The 25,863-nt window shown below is 39.4% G+C and overlaps 1 protein-coding gene across 4 annotated transcripts in view; it reads right to left on the reverse strand.

Annotated features, from left to right (window-relative positions):
* Positions 1 to 25,863, reverse strand: part of LOC120299592 (phosphofurin acidic cluster sorting protein 2-like) — a 186,662-nt gene that overhangs the window by 12,533 nt on the left and 148,266 nt on the right. For 2 of the 4 annotated variants that reach the window (XM_039324546.1, XM_039324547.1), the window contains exons 3-18: positions 20,972 to 21,061; positions 18,028 to 18,153; positions 17,680 to 17,842; positions 16,697 to 16,788; positions 15,736 to 15,816; positions 12,351 to 12,410; positions 8,651 to 8,802; positions 5,965 to 6,058; positions 5,379 to 5,450; positions 2,981 to 3,108; positions 2,347 to 2,479; positions 2,038 to 2,142; positions 1,430 to 1,536; positions 919 to 1,073; positions 533 to 643; positions 325 to 427 (exon numbers count right to left, since the gene is read on the reverse strand). In XM_039324546.1, the coding sequence (XP_039180480.1) occupies positions 325 to 427; positions 533 to 643; positions 919 to 1,073; positions 1,430 to 1,536; positions 2,038 to 2,142; positions 2,347 to 2,479; positions 2,981 to 3,108; positions 5,379 to 5,450; positions 5,965 to 6,058; positions 8,651 to 8,802; positions 12,351 to 12,410; positions 15,736 to 15,816; positions 16,697 to 16,788; positions 17,680 to 17,842; positions 18,028 to 18,153; positions 20,972 to 21,061 (1,772 nt within the window). The remainder of the gene's footprint in view (positions 1 to 324; positions 428 to 532; positions 644 to 918; positions 1,074 to 1,429; positions 1,537 to 2,037; positions 2,143 to 2,346; positions 2,480 to 2,980; positions 3,109 to 5,378; positions 5,451 to 5,964; positions 6,059 to 8,650; positions 8,803 to 12,350; positions 12,411 to 15,735; positions 15,817 to 16,696; positions 16,789 to 17,679; positions 17,843 to 18,027; positions 18,154 to 20,971; positions 21,062 to 25,863) is intronic. The other 2 variants (XM_039324548.1, XM_039324549.1) reach the window with 2 other exon arrangements.

Genomic DNA, 25,863 nt, shown 5'->3' on the forward strand with positions numbered 1-25,863 from the left:
TTCTGGTTTGGAAGCATCACAGAGATTATTCTGTTTTTAATTTATAAGGCCTATATTAGAATATTCACTACAGTATGTTTTGTGTGTGTCCTATCTCAAAATGCAGAAAACAAACAACAGTTTCCCTCCTCTTATCAGGCCTCACTGCCCAGCCCAGCACAGCACCCTCCCACACACCAAGAAATATGGGGATGCAGCCATGCACCAAAAGAGATGGGCTCCATGTTATGTGGGTTCAGATAGATAATTCTGTTACTTAGTGAAGCCTTAAAGAGAGTGAAAGGAAGGAAAGATGAAAGGAAGGAAGACTGCAAGCTCTCCTACCTCTTCTGTTTGTAGGTCAACATGGCCTCTGAAATGGGTAGCTGGTGAGATACACTGGCACCTGTAATGAACTGAGCAACCCGCCCAGGGATGTCCACAGTATCTGGAAAGAGATGGAGAGAAGGGATTGGAGGGGACAAACAGCTTCTTAGAACAGATATCCCATTACTGCTCTGTATTGCTACAGCCAATTAATTCTAGCTCTTACCTGAACTAGGGGCTTCAACTCTGCTAAAGAGCTCTCTCCAGGCTGCATCCAGAAACAGAGTGCTGTATCTATTATCAACTGAACCAAGGTACTTGGCCAAGGGGTGAGAGCCTGGGAAGGATACAGAGCATTTAAACAAAGGGAAGAAAAGGTGCAGGATATAAACAAGATAATTTCCTTATCCTCTCCTCACAAAGTTGAGCCAAAGGTCTAAGCAAACATACATGAATAGCAAATTGCCTCACCTCCACATTTCTCTAGCCCATGTTTTCTTTTCCTGGTTGGCATAGCTGCTTTTGCATGCTAACAAAAAAGGAAGGAAGGCTCCCCTGGTTTAGAATATGCCACAGCTTTTCAGAACTGGCGCCAGTGGGCAAGACTCTTACCCAAGGGCACCACAAGAAAACGGAGGTAGTTCAGCCAATCAGGAGTCTTGCTGGCTAGTTGCTCCACAAAAAAGCGCAGGACGATGCTCAGATAGCTCTGATCCCCTGCCACAGCTACTTTCACTGGAGGAGGCATGTGGGAATTACAGTTACAGCTGTGGAAGAAGAGAAATTCTGAGAAGTTCGAAGGCTGCAGATCCAGTAGAGCAACACCAAAGCCCCATTACTTACTGCCAACACTCCCTCTGCTGTACCCTCCATTAGACGGTCCTAGTCTTCCTAACTAGCCAACAGTCTTTCAGTTGGAGATAATGGGAAGCTGCGCGTCATTGCCTAGGAAAGCAATGGGCTATGGAAAGCTGGACCAAATAAAAAGGAATTCCCATCTCTGAAGCTACAACCAGGGTGGCTTCATGGTCTACATAACCAAGTACCAAAGTTCTCAGGCACGTGGTTAACTTGGGAAACCAGTCAAAATCTGTTCACCATGGCCTTGGCTGACTATACTCACTATCTCTGAATGCGAGAAACAATTGTGTTGAAGGCAGCCTGTACATCTGCCATGGAGCAGGTGGAGACCATGGGTTGCTTGTGTTCTTGGAGCTGATCACACAGGTACTGCCAATATAAAGCAAGAAACATAAAGAAAAGCAGCTAAAACAGATACTGTATGTGACATCTCTGGTCTCAAAGTTCTCCTATTCTTGGCTCTGTAGTCTGAGATCTATTCCTGAGCTAACAGGCTACAAGAAGGACTTATTTGGGATTAATATTCAAATCTGGTATGATGCTTTTCAGAGCAAAATTATGCCAAGACGGGTCATATTGAATTTATGTGAATGTTCAACATGTTTGGATTATTACATTGCCTTGCACTCATTTGATACCATATAATTCATTAATTTGCAGAGTTATTTATACATCTGATCTGGTATATTCCTCTGTAAATTTAATTGTTTTAATGTACATTTAATTGTTTTAAATGTTTCCCCCCCTATTTTGGCCAATCCACTCTGTAAAATCATGAATTGCTTTTCACAAGTTTCCCTTCACTTTCAGAGCAGGGGGTTTAGTTAAACGCAACCCTTGTGCAACCAGCTGCCTTCAGGGCTTCCTCACCTGGCCTTGCCACTCCGAGATGTTCACCAGGATGATGCTCTCAGGCAGCTGCTCGTCTGAGACCAGGATCTGGTTGAGCTGATCATACACAGATTTCCGGGGCACCTGCAGCAGCAAAGGAAAGCCATGATCAGGATAGTTCCAATCCCTGCATCAGGAAAGACCATAAAGGCAGGACAGACTTTGGCTGTCTTGGGAAAGTTGCAAATGTCTCTATTACTTTGGTTTTGTTTTTCCACTCTCCATTTAAGGCATTTCTCTTCCTCCTCCCGCCCTGTGCCAGGAGAGAGCCTTTCTCACTCCACTGACCTGGCTGTTCTGCCGAGAATCAGGGGAGCCCTCACTGTCCAGGCTACCAGTTCGGTCACTGTGGCTCTTGGAGTTTTGTCTATCCTTGACAGACATACTGCGAGGTCGCCAAAGCTGCTTGTTCTCAGCTTTGCTGAAAGACAAACAGCAGGTTTATCAGCACAGGTTGGGGGAGGATAGGCAGGCCTCAGATGCCCAGAGAAAGTCTCTGCTGCATTACTGAGCAAAGCCATCAATGGCCAAGTCATCAACAGCTATTGAGACCCAAACACAGAGACTGAAGAGGGGCAGGGAGGCTAAGAAGTTCACCCTAGCAACGGGAATTAACTGGACACTGTAAAACAATATGGTTTGTCAAAGTCTACAAAAATCAACCAAGTGTACCATCACCTATGATTTGATTATTTATATGCTATGCCGGTTTAGGGTTGAAAGGGTATCTGGGAAAACATCTCAGGTTTTTGAAGAATTCAAACACCTGAAGAAATCTTAGGCCAAGAATCCATGCCTGAGCCACAGCAGACTTAGGATTTCTACCTGAATATTGGCCCCAAGATGGAAGAACCTCTGCATGGCCAACATAGCTGCTATCTATGCAAGATCAGCTGCCCACTACAGATGGGGCCTTTCTTACCTGGGGGAAACAGTGGCTGGGAACTCCGGCTTGCTTACATTGCTCAGTTGGGCAAGCCTGTCCATGCTGCTCTCCTTCAATACCGTCTCAGCTGCTCCTCCTGGACAGGAATCGTTTGCCTCCAGCTCCTGAGATCATGTGGTTATTATATTTCCAATATGCCCAATAACCAAAGAAATGACGATGCACAGAAAGCATTGGAAAGTCTGTTTGTGGATGTGTTTTGCTTTGGAGCCCCAGAAGAATGTCAAATGGAATGGCTTTATTGGCATGCCTCCTACCCACCCTGCCAGCTTTTTCTTCAACCTCTTCCTACACCTCAATTCACTAATGCACGTTTCTACCCCCACTGCTACATCATTACGGCCATCTCTGTAGTTCATCCCAGTCAAACAGACAGAAGCAGAAAGAATGCTAACAGGAAGGTTGAATTATGAGTTGTTCCATAGTTTTAAAAAAGAGCCAAATTTAATTTGCATGATTCTAGAAGGTGGGGAGAAAATCCTCGACTGTGCCTGCAAAGCTGCAGGTGGTCCTTGACTTGCAACCACAATTGTAACCAGAATGTTAATTGTTGAGCAAAGCAGTTGTTCAGTGAGATGTCACATGACTGCATCACTCAATGACCACAATTCTGGCATTCCTGAATGAGGTCATTAAGCACTCTCACAGATCATTAAACAGGGGAATCCCATGTAAGGCACGTAGGGTGCCTCAGGGGACGGGGGAGACCTTGGGAGACTTGGTGCAGGGTGCATGTTCAGTATCTCTCTGCTCAGGAACTGAAAATCTCCCTGCCAAAATCCAAGCAGAATTTTCAGCCCCGAGCAGAGAGACTCACATGCGACCTGTACCAGGTCTCTCAAAGCTTTCCCCACTCTGAGGCACCCAGTGCTCCTTATCTTACCATGCTGCCTCTCTGCTCAGGGCTGAAATCCCTACTTGGATTTCAGTTCCCTTCGTCCCTGGGAGCTGGCTGAAAGAGCTCCCTGCCGAAGAATTGCAGCTCCATGTCTGCTTGGATTCCAGTAGGGTCTCGCTTTGGATGTGGATTTCAACAATCCAAGTAGACATGGAGCTGAAATCCTTTGGCAGGGAGCTCTTTCAGCCAACCCTCAGAGATGAGAAAGAGTCCTCTTGGCAGGCTTGCAAGCATTTCTGCACTGACTTTCTGAGGAAGCCAGCAGAGAAGACTGCAAATGGCAATTGTTTAAGTGCAAACTGATTACCAAGAAGCCAGATCATGATCACGAGACTGCAGGGTGGTAATGCAATATTTTGCAATGGTCAGAAGTGCTTTACAGGCTGCACAGCACCCTTCCCAAAACCATCATTAATTCAAACCATCATTAAGCAAATGGTCATAAGTCAAGGACTACCTGTATAAATAAAGAATATGTGATTCCACTATGCAATGAGGTGGTGGGATGAATCAACAACTGAACTGGCCAGCAGAATGTATCAATCAAAAAGAGCTATGCACAACCCTTGTGTTTCCTAAATTCCCTTCATTCCATCTACCACTACTCCAGTATATAGAAATACCAGCAAGAGCTCTAAATGTTTCAGTGCCCACAGAGACTGTTGATGTTGATAGAGTAGAAGAAAGCACAGGGTACTGTTCTTCATGTAAATTAGTATTGGGGAGTAGAACCCAGAATACACAGAGAGGATGACTAATACATAATGCTAGTGTATCTAGCACCGATACAGAAAGATTAATGCTAGAATCTCCCCAAACATTGCCAATGTATCTCAAGGGCTCCTCGAGTCATTTTCTCCCACCACCTCTAAAGCTGCTGCTCACACAGACATTAGAAAAGACTGAAGCAGGAAGATGCTCAGACCAACCACTTACAAATGCTTAGTTTATGAAAGATAAAGTTTACTGCGCTAAAAATTTCTCCAAACAATTTGTCTAGTCCCCATATACATGGTTACTCATGAAAAACAATATAACAAATCACCCAGAGTAAGCATCTCTTTATTGTGAGCTAATGAGTTTCTGATGAGTCAAAGCAAAAAAAAAAAAAAAAAAAAAGCACCCTGCTTTTGTATGACCCTATGTGGCAGGGTCCCATGAGTAAGCGGCAAAGACTGGGCACATTTACATAGCAGGTGCCAACCATCCCAAAATCCCTGCAGCAGGAGAGATGGAAAGTTTGTTTTAGCTTAGGAACATTCAAATGTACAATATTTGGAAATCTGGACCCAAAGACTGTTCTGTTCCCAGTGGAATACCTATCATTTGCCCAGAATAAGTGTCAGACTGATGGCCACTGACAACTAGGGATCGGATGAGCAACATGAAGAAAACCATTTGCTCATTTGGATAAACTCCCAGATCAGATAGGGTGGCAAAAACTTCGTAAAACAGCCAGGAAAGGAGAGGACTCACCATAGCTGCATTTTCCACAGCAGCCTCATCTTGGGTGTGTGGGATACCCACTTTCCACTTCTCTGCTTCTCCCTAGGAGAGTGGGCAGAGAGCAAGCAGGCATGGGGGAGGGAAGAAGAAAATGGATGAGTAGTGACAACTTTGGATCCATGAAATCTTAGGAGCAGAAGCAGAGGTATTCCAGACATAGAAAGAACAGGCACACGTCAAAACACATTGTGCTTTCTCATTGTCCAGAATATTGGAAACAGACCCATGGGCCACAGAAGAGGCTGTAGAGGAAAATAGCCACCCTCCCTTTCATTTAGTCACTGCAGGAACCCAGGGGGCCCAGCTCAGTAAGTTTGGTTGGCTTGTTCCTATCCTACTTCTTCTAAATTGGAAAAAGGAAGCTCATTAAATAAGAAAGACAGAAGAAGGAAAAGCAAATGCATGTAGTGGGAATTGTTATTAAAGCACAGATGGGCAAACCAAAAAGTCGGGGGAAGGAAGGAAGGAAGGAAGGAAGGAAGGAAGGAAGGAAGGAAGGAAGGAAGGAAGGAAGGAAGGAAGGAAGGAAGGAAGGAAGGAAGGAATAACAACTCACAGGGCTGCCCGACTCTCGCTCCTGCCCTTTTTGGCTGTGCAGACTGCTGATCTCAGTCTGGGAACCAGAGTGAGAGACGCCCTCAAAGAAGCGCCTGCAGAAGAAACAGACAGACAGAGAGACAGACAGACAGACAGACAGAAAGAGAAATGAGGGAGAAGTGAAGTCACCATTACCCAAGCTTGAATTGCACCCCATTCTCTATCCCCACGGAGCACCACAAGCAAACCCATCACCAAAGCCCTGGTCTTTCAGCAACACAAAAAGACAGTTGGAAGGGAGGGAGGCTGATCCTTGTGAGCAAAGGGGTTTTAAAGTGTCACTTTCAATAGAGAAGGAATAAAATAGAGCAAAGCACTTCTACTTCCAGCTAGAACAAGTATATTCTCCCCAACTAACTAGATTCTCTCTTCAAGTAACTGAATCTGCAGAAGAAAGAGGACAGCTATCGTTCGGGTTAGGTTTGAAAGGACTGGGGGAAAAACCAAATGCAAAACTGAAAGGTAACTCAGAAATCACAGGAAGAGAAACTAAGTAAGTCTGCTTTGGCTCAAACTTGCAATTTTATTTTGTAACAAATATGCACCAACATCACAACTAAAGGATAAGATCTACATTGCAGATTGGTCTAACTCCTGGCTACTGCACAGCATTAAAGATATTGCTGGGTTTAGGTAAGATTGAGTTGCATTATTTCTATCGGAAGATAAATAGAGTTGGGAGATATGGATGTTTACTCAAATCTATTTGCAAGAACTCAAGAGTACATGATTCTTTGTAAAGATATTGCATTTCCAATATCTGAAAAGGAGCAGTTTAAAGCATCTGGTGAACACAGGTACTGCCGACACAAGATGGAATCACCCAAACGAGCTAAGATTTTTTCCCCCAGATTTCACATTATACATACAAAGACTTTTGCAAGGAACTTGTCTCCTTTTACATTTTAATCTTTATATGTTTTAATATTTTACTGTAAACTGCTCAGAGTCTCTCTGTGAGGGAGATGGCAGTTCCAAAAAGTGATAAATAAAGAAAAATAAAAACTGATGGGATGTGCATGTTTATGCATGTATACCCCCATAACTCCTTTACAATACCATGCATATGCCAGGGAATACCCGCAAAGGCCCACAACCTCAAGACAAGCTCTACTGAGAGACTGATCTTAGTGTAAAACAAAAGAAAGCTAACGCTATATACTCCAAGGAGAAGTGCCATCAACTGGCAATTCCCATATGCTTCTAACCATCTAACAGTAACTCACTCAGATCAAACTGACAGTTCTTCAAAGATGGAAACATCTGAGCAAATAGATCTCTGATGGAACTAATTTCAAGGATGTTGTCTTAAAGTGTCATCTCAAATACCAAAAAGCCCAATCCAGGGGCTTATAAAAAGGCATCACTGTATCACTATTTGCGTTGAATAGATAGAGAATTTTTCTCAGTGGAAAAGGAGGGAGCCACTCTCCCCCTTTTCTCAGGTCACTGATGAACTGCGGAACATTTTCAAACTTACAGGACAAATACAACCTCTCTGTGGATTAATTTGCAAGGCCATTTTCCTGGACATTTGAGAAGTGCATTATGCACCTCCATTAATTATGCCTCAAATAAGATACAGATAAGAACATTCCTAGCTATTTATCCACTATTAATGAAACAAATGTACAGGAAGTTGTGCAGATATGACTTTCAGGAATGAGGAGAACCTTTTCTAAAATATTTGCTGCCTTGGAAGAAACAGGCATGGCACCACTAGAGAAGCTCCAAGAAAGTAATAGCTCTGTTTCCTACTTTGTAAGCAATCAGTCAGATATTCCTCAAAAGTTTTTTCTACCAGCCTAAAAATAAAAATTGAATGTTGTTCCTCTGAGTATGCTAGATTACAACTCTCAACCATAGAAGCTACAGCTGCACCCAACTGTAAAACACCAGATCAGAAACATCTGCTTATCTTTTTCAGTAAGACAATATTCAATTCCATTTATGCTCTGGTTGTCCACTGAGCTTTTCCCAACAGTGAGATTTGCAGAACTAAGAGATACAGATTAACTATAGACCTATTCTATCTCTCAGATTACCACTAAATCCTCCTAAAGATTAATAAAATTGGAAGCCTGTCCTCATGAAAGGAAAACCATGTGAAAACACTAAAAGAGATAGTCCATCATTTCCCCAGGCAAACACTAAAGTACAAAATTCATCACTAGTCTCTCTCTGTTTTACCCCGTCATTTGTAAAGCAGACTCAGCATAACTGCCACAGAGGAGCTTGGCTACTTCATCAATCCCTGCTGGTCTGTTGTGGCTTATGCAGGGCTCTTTATTAGCCTGTCACATTTAAGGTCCGCCTGAAGCTATTCCCATCTATCACCAAATTACTTTATGATCCCCTTTCACAGCAAATGAATCACAAATGCAGAAACTGTGTCTTGCAAATAATCAGCCCAGCTGCATGAGGGAGAAGGAAAATTAGGGCTGTCACCCCAAATACAGCTCTCTGGGACTGCAGTCTAGTGAACTCACTGGGGCTTGGTTTGGAGTAGACAAGCAAAGGATTCCTGGCTGGGTATGGAGTTATTTGAATTTTGGAGGAAATGTTGAGAGACTAAAATCCAAAGGAAATCTTTCCTGCCACAATTCATCAAGCCAGTCTCAATGGCTTTTCATCTGAGCTCTTACCTCAACGTTGGTTTAGGAGTGCTATGAACACTTTCATTATCTTCAATCTCAGGGCCGCTGTCACTATTGTTGCATTCCTCAAGGCTGTCATACAGCAGACCAAGGTCTTCCTCCACTTCTTGGGTCTGATCCACTGGGTCAGAATCCAAAACCTGTAGATCCCAAACCAAGGTGGAGAAGAAAATGATACAGCAACATAAAGTACTAATTTTATCAGTTAGCTCATATTTACTTTTTTAAATATTTATTACATATAAAAAACATACCAAAAATTAAAATTCTCCTTGCTGATGCACTAGGGTAAATACAACTACATATATCTGAACCACTGAAATTGACTGCTATGAAGTCATTTTTTAAAAAAAATTGGAGTGTATTGGTTTTTATAACAGCATTGTAGCTTTGTCTCAGAAACCCATGTTGAAAAACAGAATGTTACTTTTTATTACAAAAAGAAAATAAATTTAAGCACTTCTAAGAATAAAATTAAGTAAGCAAACACCAGTAAAAACAACATCAGCAAAGATCTATATTGTCAACCAAAGACTAACAGTTATTGCCATTCAGAGGCTTATTCTTTTGTTTGAAGAAGAACTTTAATTCATAAAATAGGTTACAAACACCACACAAATTTGAATAGAATCTGTATAGTATTAGGAAGAGCAACAATATTGCATTTTTGGGCTTTATGATGCTATGTTCCTTTTCTGAGGAAGGGCAATTGTGACAGAAGCCAATGAAAATCAATTTTACCCCAATTCTCAATATGGAAAACCATATCATAAGAACTACCAAATGTACTACCTGATTCGTGCCTCTTTTAACAGATGAAGAGGACCAAACACAGCTTCATTACAAATGGTTATGCCTCTTATTTGGTAAAGGAGAATTTCTGGACTTACATAGAAAACACTTCCTTGATTTATGACAATTCAGGGTTTACATATATTTATCCATCTCAAGTAATGATTCTATTATCCTGTGTGACTTGAGGGTATAATACTCAAAAGATGAAAGAGAGAGAGGGGGAGAGGGAGAGGGAGAGAGAGAGAGAAGGAGAGAATGTACTTGGACTCATCTGAATACTTTTTGAATCTCTCAAATTAATAATCATAAAGCAGGAATGGACAATTTTTAAAAGACTGTGGGCCACAACTACAACTTAGTTTCTTGATCATTCAGAGGCTATAATGAGCCACTTATGAAGGGATAGACTTTTTTTTTTTTTACACATTTGGGAAATTACAACAGAAATGGGAACAGGCCTCTGCAGAGCAACTGATGTAGTGGACTATGATTTATAAAAGCTCATGAGAAAATCTTAAAAGTGCCACAGAATTTTTTGTTGGTTTTGCTGAAAAAGTCTAACATAACTACAGCTCTCTACAGGCTCTTAAAGAAAAAGGAAGAAATAGTTTGTGCTCTAAGTGTTTAACCTTAGAAATGTCTTTAACATTCTCTGTATTTTGAAAATGTTACTGATCAATCCCACAGTGGTTAAGCACAAGCCTTTATGCTGTAAAATAAAACATCTCTGATCCTGAAGGAGCCTCCCCAAAGCTACCCAGCTCAACACCTCGGCCAAACACTCCACAGTGGAAGTGTTTACAAACTAGAGACACAGAGAGAAAATGAGTGATTGCATGCAGAAGCCTAATCCAGGCCATCAAGATGGGGAAAAGGAATGCTCCCTCATCCTGAAAAACTTGGAAATTAAGTCCTATGGGATCAAAGTTTTATCTTGATAACCAAAGCAAAGGATCTGCTTTACGCTCTGCAGCATCAGACAAAACTAAATGAATTAAAGCCAAATTACAGAATCACTGATAACCAAATAATTCTGGGAGAATGTATTTCTACTATCCTGAGATAGTGTATATAGTGTACACAAAGTGTGTGGGATCAAAGGAGCTACATGCTTTCCCTTTCCTGGGTTGTAACTCATACCCAGTGCTGCCAGCTGTTATGAAACAATGAAATGGGGGGAGGGGGGAGCAACCCCCCCACACCTCTGTCAGCAATTTTAGTCAATCAAACCTTTCAGGTTTTGATAACCTGAGGCCAGCACAGGAACCAAAACAGAAAGGATAATAAATAATATAATAAGGAGTAGCACTTTGGCTATTGGGTGGTTCACACCCAATTTTGGGGGGAGGTCTACAGGAGAAGGCATTGAAACAGCATGTTGATGGCACTGATAACCTATTACTATTGCGGCAAGCTGTGAATGCTAAATGAAGATAGTAAAAAATTATTAACCTGGGGGGGGGGACACAAGTGGAAGTAACAAGCAATAAAGCATCCTTCAGGGATGGGAGGAGGCTTAATCCTCTTGTGCATGAAGAATGAAGTAGAAACTACTGCACTGAAAAATCTTTACAGTGCATTCAGAAAGGGATGGAGAAATCTGTGGCCCTCCAGAACTGATCAGATTCCAACTTGTAATAGCACCAGTCAGCATGATCAAAGACAGGAGCTGCAGCCTGCAGCATCTGAAGGCCACAGGCTTCTCCCAGTCTACTGCTCTTGTTGCTGCATTTGAAGCACACTGAATTAGAGCGAGCAAATACAGGGATCTCTTTGGTGGGATTCTACTGCATTCCTGGTATGGCCATGCATGCACCTTGGTCACAAGAGTGCCAGTTACAGTTTCTGCAGCAGATACTCCTACAAGAAATTGCAGGGTAATGTCTACTAAATATGACTAAACTATATTTCTACAAAGTATATCAAACTAGCTTTGTCCATGCTAACAACTGCTAAGATATTCAATGCTCTGCTCTGAGACATACATACAATTCATTCAGTAGGATAACAAATTATGTTGTAGTGGTATGTCAGTCTAAAACAGTGGTTCTCAACCTTTTTAATGCCACGACCCCCAACCGGTCGTAAGTCGAGGACTACTCAACCGCTTGTAAGTCGAGGACTACTCAACTGGTGCAGCACCGTTTGCAGAATGGGACTTTTGGCGGGCTCAGCAGGGCAGAGACAGCCTGGACAATTCCTATTGGCTTTTGAAAGCCAATAGAATTAGACTCTATTCAAGAGAGTCTATTCTATTGGCTTTCAAAAGCCAATAGAATAAAAGGGAGTAGCACAGCTAAGGAAAAGGGGGAAAAAATGGCGGACTGCGTTGTTTGGCAACCCCCGTGAAATGGTCGTTCGATCCCAAATGGGGTCCCGACCCACAGGTTGAGAACCACTGCTCTAAAATAACCTTTCATATTTATGATGTAACTTATCCAGAGTCACTCAGTGAGATGGGTGGTATAGAAATTTAATAAATAAATAAATAAACTCAAACTTGGAAATAATGAATCTGCCACAGAATTGAATATAAGATGGAAAGTATTTTTTTTAGATTCTACTTTCAGGCTTGTGCTCCATCCAAAATTTGGGTTTCTCTTAGCATAACATTTAAGTAATGGATTAGACTATAATTTTTCACTTTAAGTTATATTTCATATTGTGCTTATCACTGACACTAATATTCACTTCTGGCTAAGATCAAGTACGATTTAATTAATCTTATAATGGATGTAAATCTCTTATTTATTTGCCTTGTGCTTTTCCTTCCCCTCTTCTTTAGTTTATGACTTTTTCCCCTTTTAAAATATTCAGTAAAAATGTTCAAAAGATATTGAGTGAAGAAGGAAAATAATCTACCTCTGCAGCTATCTGAAACCAATTTCCTTACCTCATCTGTCACTTTAAACCTCTTCAGCAAGGCAACAAATTTCTGCTTGAAGTTTGGTTGCTAAAATATAAAAGAAGTTGAGAGGAAACAGATTCAGTAATAGGCACAGAGTCTTCTTTTGCTACCTCCCTGGACTACAACACATTCTGTAATTGGCCCATCTTGCCATTTTCTCCCCAGCAGAAATAAAACATTGCCCAAACACAGAAGCCAAAATGACCTATCAGTAGCCCAGACCCAAACTTCCAAAGGGAGAGGATGGGCAATCCCTTGGGAATAGCAGCATCAATGTTAGCTTCTCCCTCTACTGATTCTAGAGGCAGAGATGGTCAGTATCCTCCCTTCATTTGCCTAATTATGGATTTAATCAGGATCAGCAGTAGCTGAACTTAAGATGAAAAAGGAAAGATCAATCGTTGGAGTCACTGTGCTGGAAGGGGGGAATTCCAGCTGTTGCTCCCATCTGCTGAATGTGGATGCCCCCTCAGGTACAGCCTTTTCATCCCAACAGCTTCCTACCAGTTACTGCTCTTATGCATGTTATGCATATATTCACAGAATCACAGAACTGAAGAGTTGGAAGGAATGACTTCCGCTTCCGGATCGCGGCACATTCAGTCACACAAAAAGACCTCTCTCTTCATCGGTTGTTTTCCCTCCGTCGGTAGACCCTTATGCGGGTCTTAAATCGCCCTGGAGGGGCAACTACCATCAAGGAGGCTTTTGCTCATCTGCGGTGGAGCAGTGGCTCCCCCGGCAGTCCGAGCTAACTCCGTAGGGCCAACAGAAAAGAAGATTGGCCAATAAAATGACCGATCATTTAGCTGCGCCAGATGAAGTCAGAAAATCATCTAAGCATAAAGAACCACCGTGGTGAATCCGGGTGAGACCTTTCCTCCCTCTCTCTGTCCTGACTATTTGCCTGTAAAAAGTTTTTGATTACTTCCCTGTCTTAAGAGAGCAGCGTCTGTCTACTTGGGAAAGAAAGTTTTAAAAGAACTAAAATAATTAAAGTTTTATTGACTACTTGATTTTTCCCTTTGGATACCTAGGGGCCCTGAAAAAAATAAAAAAGAAACGCTATATTTTTTACTTTATCTATTATACCAGAGATACTTGCTTTTGCTTTTTCTGTTTCCCAAAAGAGATAAATTTTTACCTATTTGGAAGAAAGAGTTTACGGTCCACTGAGGACATCTTGTGGCGAAAAGTGTCATTACAACTGTATTTTCTTTTGCTATATGAAGATGAATTTGACCTTCAAATGACAACAAAAGGGAAAAGAAAAGATTTGCAACAGCTGTGGTGAATTTGCTTATTAGAATTTGAGGTGGATATTTGTTGACCTTTTTGAAATATAGCCTAAACTAAAAGATCAAAGACTATTCTTGATCAAAGACTTATTTCACCATTGAAATGGAAGAATCTTATCAATAGCTCGACTATGAACTTATATTGGAAAAGATTTTGGAAACTACAAACTATATGAAAGCTTATATCAAATCTTGGAGAAAAATCAAAGATGATACTAGAGAACCACAAATTGACTTTCAACTATCGGTTCAAACTACAGACCAAAGAATAACGGAGGAAGAACAGAGTAACCCTAGAGAGGTTCCTACTCAACAAGATATACAACTGAACGAGACAGAGGAACTGCACTTACAATTTAATTATGAACCTACAGTAGAAACTATTGAGCAAATTAATTCTACACAATCCTATTTACGACCTATGGAGAACATTGATGATCAAAGAAAAACATTAACTGAGCTATTCGATTTCCCAAAAATAACAGAGCTTGACATTCAGGTACAAGTTATTGAAAATTGGGATAATGTGGACAATCAACTACCAACTAAATAAAGAATAAAATTGACTATACTATTCAGATGACATTGGAAGAAAGAGAAGAGAACTTTGACTATTCTGATGTACTGAGAAACAGCTTTACTCAAATGTTGAGGTTTGATGATGCAGAGGCTTTATTATGGAAACTGATTTGGCATAGAAAGAAAGCTAGAATTAGGTTTAAAATGTGGCTTAAAATTCCACTGAATGGGTTAAAAAGGTTGTTGACACTTGGATTGTTTTAATAACAAATGAAATAGGTGATTTTGTAAAAGGTTATTTTCTGTAACAATATTTGGTATTAGAGATGACAAGTAGAGGGGTAAATTATACTTAATTGATAGAATATATATTTAAAATAGACAGAAATGTAGTTTTTGAACTGATATCTTTATTTTAACCAAGACAACTATTTTGTAATAGAGGGAGAAGAGGAGGTATTTGTGATAAGAGAAGTAATAGTATTAATAAATGATGTATTAGTTTAAACAATAGGCTATATCTAAAAAAGTGTAAGGATGTTGCTTTTTGGGATAATATATTTATCTTACATAGAATCATCATGATAGGGAAAAGAGAAAAGAGGGATGCCCGAAGTGTTAATATGTCTAGATAAGCTTAAATGGAATATGGTAATTTTCAAAATAGTAAAGCTTAAAAACAGGACTTGGATTCTTATAATTGAAATGTGATTGATGACTGATTGGATTGATTGAGCTTTTTTTTACAAATATAATAATTTTAATTGGTAAAATAATATGTGGGAAACAGAGAGGGAACTTTTAAGGAATTAATCTGTGTGATATATGTATGATTTTGTTCTTGGATAATTGATAGCCCAATCATTACGTTGTTTCTCAAGCACTTTTATGTAAAAATGAAAAAAGCCAATAAAATTTCTTCATTAAAAAAAAAGAGTTGGAAGGAACCTTCATCATCTAGTCCAACCTCTATCTTCTAAAGAAATTGACTATAATGACTTCCCTGATAAATTACCATCCAACATAAATGTAAACATATTCAGTGAAATCTACCACTTCTGGAGGAAGTCTATTCCCATGTTAAATAGCTCTTACTATTAAGACATTTTTTCCTGATGTCCAACTGAAATCTACTTCCTTGTAATTTAGATCCATTATTTCTTATCCTGTATTATGAAACAAATCAACCCCATCTCCTATGTGATAGCTTTAAGTAATACCGGATGAAATGCATGTGGATATTCTAAGGACATATAACTAACTTTCATGTCAAAAACCAGAAGACATCACTATATTCTAAAAAAAAAAGAATCTGAATCCAGAAAGAAGTCTATAACACACCTAACTCTGCAATCTATGCTGATGGAAGACTACATGAAATGTTCTCTCTGTCTGAATTCATTTATAGATGGCACCTAGGTTCCCTTGTGGGAAGAAAGGGGAAAAGTGAAGTGGGACTTGCAATCATGCTTTATTATGGAGTGCCCTTATTCATGATCCCAGCTAAAGCCCACAGAAATGCAGCCCCATAAAAAAAAAAAGGATGACTTTACTCGGGTCATTGATGTAGTTCGGATCATTTTCCGCCTGGCTTTCTTTGGCTTCCTCATTTCATCCTCTTCGTCATATAAATCCTGAATAGAAAGAGAGGGTAATACACTGTGGCAACCATCTGATTGGGGAGGGGGAGCGTGTTAAATGAAATCTGTGATTCCTTGGATATTTATCAGAGAGTTTTAGAGAGCAACAAACAGAGATTACATGGCTATTATCAACGAGTAGAAAGTTGAGATGGGGATCTTCTTAGAAGGTATGTTTTAAAAGTCAGCTAATTCTGGATCAAAGAAATGTGTACAATCATTAACACTATTATAACAGTATCATTCCAGATATATATTGGTTGTTCTCTGATAAATATCTCAATAGATTCACTCCTGTTGCTAGAACCTTGTTTTTCTCTCTTAATAGCTTTCATCTCTCCCACAAGTATCCATCCACAGTTAAAAAACTCTGATATTTCTGGTAAGTGAAGGAGGAAAAAAATGTAATCACTTATTATATGCCTCTGTTTGAATTGTAGGATAAAAATCCACCGCATTTCAATTCTCAGTTTGAGGCTCTCTCTTACTTTATCATCTACTAATCAATTGTATTCTCTCCCTCTCCTTTCTCCCCTTCTCTTTTTCCCCCATCTCCCTCTCCCCCCCTCCCTTAAGCCCTTTTATAAACTGGGTTCAGATTAGCTGCTGAAGTGGGAGGAAAGACAGTAGCAATTGGTACTTGGTACTTAACACTAAAATATACCCCTTCCTTGACAGCTGAAAGGGTGATTCAAAAAAGATATACTCTCTCTTAATCTCTTTTAGTAAGAGTGGGTAATCAATATTGTTAACCAAGCCTTACCATCCTCATGGATTGAGGCTTTTGTAACTCAACCACACTTGAAAAATACCCAGCTTTTGAATTTGTGTCTTACAGGAAAGGTAGTAGAAAGGCAAACAGGTAGATAAGTACCTGGCCCTGTACTGCATCATCACTGGCTTCCTGCTCAGAGGAAAAGCTGTCATCTTCTTCTTCAGAATAGTTATCAATATCTGGAGAGCGATCTAAAATGGAAAAAGATGGTTACCATGGCCACTCATGAATTGATAGAGAAAATACAGCAATAAGGCAATAGATTTTCTAATGGAAGGCTACAAGCTAATGGCAAGATGTAACTGCAAGGTTCATGAAAAGAATGACAAAGCACAACAGAACATAATGCCAATTTATCTCAGAAGGGAACAATTTTTGAAAGTTGTAATCCCATTATAACTTGAGGTATTTTTATGAAACATCACTTAACCATACATTTTTTCAAAACGTACTGAACTGACATTGTATTTAACATTACATGTAATAGCTGTTAAGGATTTTATATGCTCTTTAATGGAATGATCTCCTCTATGAGTGAATAGTGAATTAATCTGTGGGATTATGCCTCGAGGTCTAGAATAACTCCATATCTAAAAAGTAAATGTGATCTACAGTTTAATTGCATTTGGAAGCCATTTCTAGCAAACAATTTTATATGTGGAATTGGGCTACATTTGAAATGTGTGTTCTACAATTCTTATTTTATTCTGAGATATAGTCTATACATTATTAGTTTTTCAATGTAGTGTTTGGCTCTCTCCCTTCTGGTTGTGTTCCCAAGCAAGTGCTATTGAAATGCTTCCTGTTTCTGATAACAGAGGTAACCTATAGTTACAATTTGTGGAATTCCTCTTTGAAGGTATCCAAACTGGGTCCAAGTACAATGATTTTGGAGAGTGGATGCCAGTATTTAGCCACGTGTTAGAAAAAGGATCACTAACATTATTGTGGATTAACAGAAGAAGAAAAAATACTTCAGAATGAAATAACAATGTAATCAGACCTGACCAAAGGATTTGGGGCAAAAGAGAACCGTTTCAACTAAACCCTGCAGGGTGAAGCTTTTATAAACAAAACCTTACCAGATGCCTTGATTTTGGGACCAGAGGGGACATTTCCATCTTCATGATCAATAGGTTGACTAGAAAGTGAGTAGATGCTGATTTCAGCCACACGGATGCTCACATCCTTGATGTTGCTATGAAGACCCAAAAGTTGCCCTCCATCTGTTGGGTGCTGCATGACCTGAGTAGAAGATACAGTACAAAAAGCCTCTAGCACAGACTGATACCATTCCATGCTTTTCTTGGAAAAGGTACAAGACAGCCAGGATTATGTTCTGATCCTAAACCTACACCTTAAATAAGCATCTCTTCTTCCCCATCAGTTCCTACGTAGCTGTTTTACAATCTTTCTGCAGTTTCATTTACCTCAGCCATGTTAATGATGCCCACTGCCAGAGTCTTGTAGCCCAGAATAGTTCGATTCTTGTACCTCTTTCTGCGTTGCAGCATGATCTGGAGCTTGTTACCATCTCTTTTCAGGAAATGTGGATACTGTAAAGAAAGAAGGCAAGGTATTCAGATGAAAGACTATTTTCAAAGTGCTTCTGGTGAAACATTCACAGAGAAGTAAAGAAGGAATATGCCAGATCTCTCAAGCAGCCTCCATATTCCTTCGTTTACGCTTCATTTTATAACCAGAACACAAATGTGATTGGAAAATAGCCTTAGGCTGTGCTCAGAATAAACTAATTATGAAAATAAGACCCTTTGAACACTGTGGGCTTATTTCAGAATAAATATGCCAAGGATTATGCTTTAAGAATATCTATCATATGCTACAAATAGAAGGTAAACACTGTTTAACAATTCATAAGCACCTGAAGGTAGGACAAGAAGCAACGGATGAAAACTAATCAAAGAGAGAAGCAACCTAGAACTAAGGAGAAACTTCCTGACTTAGAACAATTATTCAGTGGAACAACCTGCCTCCAGAAGTTGTGAATGTACCAACACTGGAAGTTTTTAAGAAGAGACTGAACAGCCATTGGTATAGGGTTTCCTACCTGAGCAGGGGGTTGGACAGCCATTTGTCTGAAATGGTATAGGGTTTCCTGCGTGAGCAGGGGGTTGGACTAGATGACCTCCATGGTACTTTCCAATTATATATATATATATATATATATATATATATATATATATATATATATATATATATGTATGTATGTATATGTAGGTCTTTGGTTGTTCGGGTTTTCTCCCACGTAAAATTGGAAGTGTCTTGGCGACGTTTCGACGAACTCCCATTTGTCATCTTCAGGCTGGTGCTTTCAGCTTCGTGCACTTCCAATTTTACGTGGGAGAAAACCCGAACAACCAAAGACCTACATACAAATACCCGCGAAAACCTCAGAAAACATATATATATATATATATCCTTAATAGTTATAAAAATACGAATCCCGGGATCTCCGGGAAGAGTATACTCCAACATTTAAAACAATAAAAACAGTTATATACAAGATTAAAACAACTTAGCTTTCGCTGGTCCTCTGCCAGAGTCCTCAAACTTCCCACCCCCTAAGCCCCACTCTGAGGACGCTGGCAGAGGACCAGCGAAAGCTAAGTTGTTTTAATCTTGTATATAACTGTTTTTATTGTTTTAAATGTTGTTTTAACAATAAATATATATATTCATATATATATGAATATTAAAAACAAAATGGTGATTCCTGGGTAGACTCATGTTAAACAATAAAATATACGAACACCAGGAAGTTACAAAACTATAAAAAGTTTTAATAAAACCAGAATAAAACCAAGCTTTCGCTGGCTTCTGCCAGCATCATCAGGGTAGTGTCCAGTCGATGGGAGAAGCTATTTATAAATGTGGCGCTCTTTGCCCCCGGCTTCTTGACCTCGTCATGGGTCCCAGCCAATCCACCTGCGTTTTGATCGTAGTTTCTGTGTTGCAAGCTGTAATTTCCTCACTTTCCTTACTTGTGCCGGTACCGCAGCTCTTCCTCCCTTCTTTGTATGACTGTAAGTCGGGGGGACTCCTTAATTCTACGTAGTTAAATGTGCACTGTCTGTGTTTATGTTGTTTATTCTCCTCATCCTCCCTCTTAGTACTCCCTATTTCCATTCTCCTCCCCGTTTCTCTGTTTACGATCCTCCTTCACAATTATAGCCTCATTGTTTGTCTCTGTAGCCCAAGATTCCATTGTGTTTGTATCATCCTGTTTCCCGATCCTTCGTATCACTTTGTTAACTCCCCTTTCTATTTTCTCTTCATTGGGGGTGATTTTGACATCCTCTCCGGAATTCATGGCACCCACAAGTTGATTGTTAACCCCTTCTCCCGAGGGGGCTGTCCCCTCACTGTTTATTATTATTATTATTATTATTATTATTATTATTATTATTATTATTATTATTATTATTATAGATCATCGCACAGTCAGCCAGATGTTCAGACTGGATTTGGCATTTTGTCCACCCATCGAGTCCTTACCCAGGACCTGGCATAGGCAGACGTGGATGCTTGATGGTATTACAAGTATCGTCACAGGATGGAAGCAGTTCCTAGTAAGGCCGCCTTTTGCAATTGACTAATAGCGAATTTGTCAATGCCAATGGTGTTCAAGTGGTGCTCCAGTTGTTTTGGGATTGCACCCAAGGCGCCTATGACTATTGGTACTACCCTTGCTTGCTTTGCCACAGTCTTTCTATTTCTATTTGTAGGTCTTTGTATTTTGTTATCTTCTCCAGTTCTTTCTCTTCTATTCTGCTATCTCCAGGCACTGCCACGTCCACTATCCAGACTTTTTTGTCTTTCTTATCGACAATTGTTAAGTCTGGGGTGTTATGTTGCAGGTGCTTGTCTGTTTGAATTCTGAAGTCCCAGAGCAGTTTAATTTTATCATTTTCTATGACTTTCTCTATTTTATGATCCCACCAGTTTTTGCTTACAGGCAAATGATATTTTTGGCAGATCTTCCAATGCACCATTGTTGCTACTTTGTCATGCCGCTGCTTGTAGTCAGTCTGTGCAATCTTCTTGCAACAGCTTACCAGGTGGTCCACTGTTTCTTCAGCTTCTTTGCATAGGCGGCACTTACTGTCTGTTGCTGTCTTCTCAATTTTGACTTTATATGCATTTGTCCTTAAGGCTTGGTCTTGTGCAGCCAGAATTAGTCCCTCGGTCTTCTACTACTACTACTACTACTACTACTACTACTACTACTACTACTACTACTACTACTATTATTATTTTACTTGAAATGCTATTATTAAATATATTCTGTTCAAAATAGACAAACTTTTTACTGAGACACAATTCTTTATTTCTGCCCAAGAAAGTTAAAGTTACCTGCAGTGAAAATGTTAACTCCAGATCAGTCTCCATCAAGCCTCCAGGTGGTAAAACATATTCATTGGATCTCAAGACTCTTTTTGAGCCCTGTAACAAATCCAGGAACAATCACTGCATCATTAACTCATTTAGTTACCAATTTAATACATATATACATACATGCCAGTAGATAGGTCAGTTATCTCTAAATCACTGTTTAGATTTTATATACACACATACATCACACACATATCCACCCATTCAACATGCACTACATATAAAATCTAACAGGTTTCTTATTGGGAGCTGCAATTATTCACAAATAGACCGGTTCACAGAAAAGCAAGCTAGGGAGGGTTGCTAACAATTGGAGGTGGAGAATTAAATAATAAATCACAAGCATGGCTTAGAAGTCCTTAATTTCTCTCTCTTTTTCAGGAGCTCCCTTTCCTAACAGAGAACCACAGTTTTGTTTCCTTATTTCTGTCCTTAGGTTTTTCTCATCCAACTTGCTCTTCTCAGACAGCATCTCCAGCCTACACCCCAGTTCGCTTCCTCCTTCCCCTTTATTCCACTTCAGGGATTAATTAGCTTTCTATTGATATAATGTTTACATTATTAAGACTGCTTTATGAATAGAGACTATAATTGTTTTACATTATTTGGGTTTATAATTGCTGCCACGTACTTTCCATTAATATTAACGATCACTAGTGATGATCATTAGTGAAGATTAATAATCAACTATTTTCCCTATTAATATTATTGATAATGTGAATTTTACCTATAATCATGGTTCCCAATCTTCCTCATCCTCCATTGCCATGTACATTCTGACACTGATGGACAGAAACACCTCGTAAAAAAGGACAGAGAATGTGTAGCTCTCTACAAGTTGTTGGACTCCGACTTCTATCATTCCCCCACCAGAAGGAACAACAATTAGTAATGATAGAATCTATGGTACAGTATTCATGTATTCATGTCTCTTGATGCTATCCTTTAACTGTGCTTTTAATCTGGAAGTTAGAGGGGATTGTGAGAGGAAAAGGGAAGTTTGCCTGGTACTTACATACTACCCTACTACTTTGGCTGGCAAAATACTCTCAAGAACCATTTCACTATCTCCTTTTCAATAGACCCAGAAGAAATTTTTCCATACTGTATTGCAGAAAAGTTACCTTTATGGCCAATGAATGATAAGGTTAGGCAAAAGTAGTGAGGCCCCATCACTTCTTCACCTTACTTCATTACATTACATAGAATTTATTTGAAGAGAGGCTTAATTCTAGCAGGATTAACTGCTTCATGACCCACCTCAAAGAAAAGGATTAACCAGGTTTCAAGACTCACTGGAGAAGGGCCTAATGCTGGGAAAGATTGAGGGCAATAGAAGAAAGGGACGACAGAGAATGAGGTGGCTGGATGGAGTCACTGAAGCAGTAGGTGTGAGCTTAAATGGACTCCAGAAGATGGTAGAGGACAGGAAGACCTGGAGGAACGTTGTCCATGGGGTCACGATGGGTCGGACACGACTTCGCAATTAACAACAACAACAACAAGGTTTCAAGATGGTTTTAATAACTCTTGCACATGTTCACTAGGATTGGAGAGCTATTCTGATGACACCTTTTTGATCAGTTTTAAAATATTAATTTACTGAGAGAGATCTAAGCATGTCCCTAAAATATATTATATTTCAGAGCTGGAAGCATCACAGAAGAAAAAAAGAATGTAGTGAGTATGAAATGCTTTAAAAAAAAAGGCCAACCAAGACTGAAATCAGCATATCCATTGTTTTGTTTGTTGCTTTTTAACACATGAAACAGTTTTAACCTACTGGTTAAAAGAATCTAGAAGAATAATCTTCACCTCAAATACTCTGGGCAACCATCCAGATATACTCCACACAGTCCTCTCTCAAGGAGATGTCATCTTCTCCTTAATACCTCCTAAGCATATATTTTTTCTGATTGCCAAAAAATCCTAGTACTGCTTTGGCTCACTTTGAATTAGAACAACATATTCAGAAAAAGCACACAGCACAGTACATGGAGAGTACTAATTCAGCACAAAAGATGTGGAAAACTGCATGCTTAGGTTTTTGCCCCCAATATAGAACACATGACACAGCAAGCAAGCCCCATATTGAAACTGGTAAGGAGTGGTGATTGCAACAGTGCACTATTGTATTGTAGTTTTGGCATAATTAAATTGTTATATAAACTTTTAAGAAAATGCCGATTGTGCACTTCGACTCTGAAAACCTAATTAGACCTGATCCCTATAATATAAAGTTTGCCACCAGAAGGTTTCTTACATATAGACATATACGTATGAATACAACAGCAATCTAAAATGATGAAGCCCAGTTTGCAAAAATCTCAATAACTACTATTATATGGTAGAAATACTAGAGGTCTCAACCCTTTTCTATCAAAAATCTCCTGGGTTTACACACCCATGCTGTTGCTTGATAGATATTGCTGCTTGACAGATATTGCTGCCAATAAAGGAGAATATTTGTAGCTCTTGGCTGATGAGAGGTCCTTTGTGCTCTTCGAGGTTGGTTGTTTTCTAGTCACTGATGATGTTACCTAGTTTGGGTAATGAAAGGTCTGCAAGAAAACAATCAATCTCAGAGACCACCAAGGACATCCCCTCCCTGTCCCCAGATATTGCTGCTTCCACATGGCCTCCTGGAGAATCAGAATCCTAGCATGATAGATAAGAATCCCACAGTCCATGGCCTTACTGGCAAGTACAAAAGAACAAAAGATGATAAAAATGAAATAAATTCTACAATGCTACCTCCTGGTTTTTATAGTATTAATACTGCTCCATCTAACAAATGACAGTTGAAATTACTATATTTTAAAAAAGGAAAGGAGAGGATGCAAAAATCCCTGTTCAGCATTAAGTTATGGCAGGTAAAAACATTCAGGGGCAAGGAGATAAGAGTAAAGTACAATTAAAACCAGTTAGCAACTTAAAGAAATCTCCCACTCAAAACTGCAATAGAGAAGATAAGATAAAAATTGATAGATCTTCTAATAATATAAAACAACTTTATTGCAAAGAGATACCAAGTTGCATTAATATCCAGGATAAGATATATCAGATATCATAAAGCTTAAATAATTGCATATATTCCAAAGTAAAATTAACTCTTAATTATAAAATATTACCAGCTAGACCTTTATATTTATTCTTCCCAAAGTAATGCCCTCTATCTCAATTATTCCCAGATCCCTTGTCCAGATGATCCCTGAGGATTTTAGTCGTATACTGTAATTTCTGAAACTGTTCTCTTCAGCCTTGGTTCTAAACTTGTCCTTTTCTGTAGATGTCTTTCATCTCTCATTCTCTTTCTGGGATTTGGATTTTTAAAATGATAAAATATTTCCTCTCCTCAAAGGGGAGCTGTGGAGACCTGGACTACATGCAGTTAGCATAATCTCTGTAGCCTAAGGCCAAGATGTATATTCAGAATGTTTGGAGCCTGCACAACACACAGCTGATAGCCTGGAGTGTTGTGTGAAAGGGGAAATCCTCAACAAAATGTCCCATTTCCTGACCTTAATTCTAGTTAAATTAAGGTACTCCAATAAAATATGTAGCAAATTCCAGGTTATAAATAATGTCGCATTGCCTCTATTAAGCAACTAGCCACAGCTTCTCCAAAATCTTAAAAAATTTATAGAATAAGTTGAGCAGAAATATAGGTCTTAAATTATGGTATGAGCAGCATCCCTCTGATATACATTCTGTATAATCCAGATAAAAGCTAAGCCAAAAGGAAAAAAGGAAAAACAATGGATGTTCACTTCAAGACTAATTTGGGATGGGCTGAAATGAACTAACAGATGTAAATGAACCAGATAAACAGAAGAAACAGCTTGCCAGAAATCATGAATGAAAAGTGTGTGTGTGGGTGGCAAACAAGAAAGTGCTGAAAGAAAGAAGAGTTTTATTGTTGCTACAAGGCCTACACTAGTGAATGACTACATATCTTGTAAATAACAGTAAATGTCTGGCTGAAGTGTTAGATCAAGATCCAGAAAGGATTTTTAAAAGTCAAGTCAATCTATTAAAAAGCTGCTAAGCAGTCTCACACAATCAACTATTCTTCTATTTAGCTCTCCATTTGCATATGGAAGACAGATAAGCTATTTCAAAGATTGCTTCCAAGCAGAGATGAGAGGGATATGTGACTACTTGATATCTTGATAACCCTTAACTTGTGGTGTGTGGACATTTACTATATAGAATTCAGCCTCTTGAAGATATATGTTTGATGATGCGCATTTCTGAATATGAATCCTTTGATCTTCATTTTTAAGAATTATTAAGTTAGTGCCGTTCTGTTATACAAATCAAATGCCTTAGTTACTTTGCCACTAAAGAAGGCCACTAATTATGAAACTCTATTCCTCGATGACTTAGCCAATTATAGATTCCTTTGACAGGGAAAAAGGTGACTGTTGTGTTATTTTAAATAATTTACCATTACTTATGTCCTAATATTTTGCAGATTGAAGTCTATTTTAAATTCTGACCTTTGCTGACTGCAGTTTCCTTTAGTGCCAACTTACATATACATTCTCCAAAAAGGAAATTTATGAAGGAGGGAAAGAGATTTTTTTTCTTACTGGCCATTTCTGTTCCCCAAGTCTCATGGACCTTAAAAAAACCACTCCCCTCTGCAACAAATAAGGCAGAAAAGGGGCGTTGACTTACCTGAACGCCTTTTCTCAGCACGGAGATGGATAATCCACGCAGTGGGTTGAGACTGTATTCCTGGCCAATCAGATCAGTCAGCCAAAGTTGCCACGCCCTGTCCTGGACCATGATTCTCCAGTCTTGACTCGAGCGCAGCCATTGACTGACAGTAAGACGTTTTGGCTCCA

The sequence above is a fragment of the Crotalus tigris genome, unplaced genomic scaffold (genome assembly GCF_016545835.1).
Source record: "Crotalus tigris isolate CLP2741 ecotype Arizona unplaced genomic scaffold, ASM1654583v1 scf7180000024302.2721777, whole genome shotgun sequence".
Lineage (NCBI taxonomy): Eukaryota > Metazoa > Chordata > Lepidosauria > Squamata > Viperidae > Crotalus > Crotalus tigris.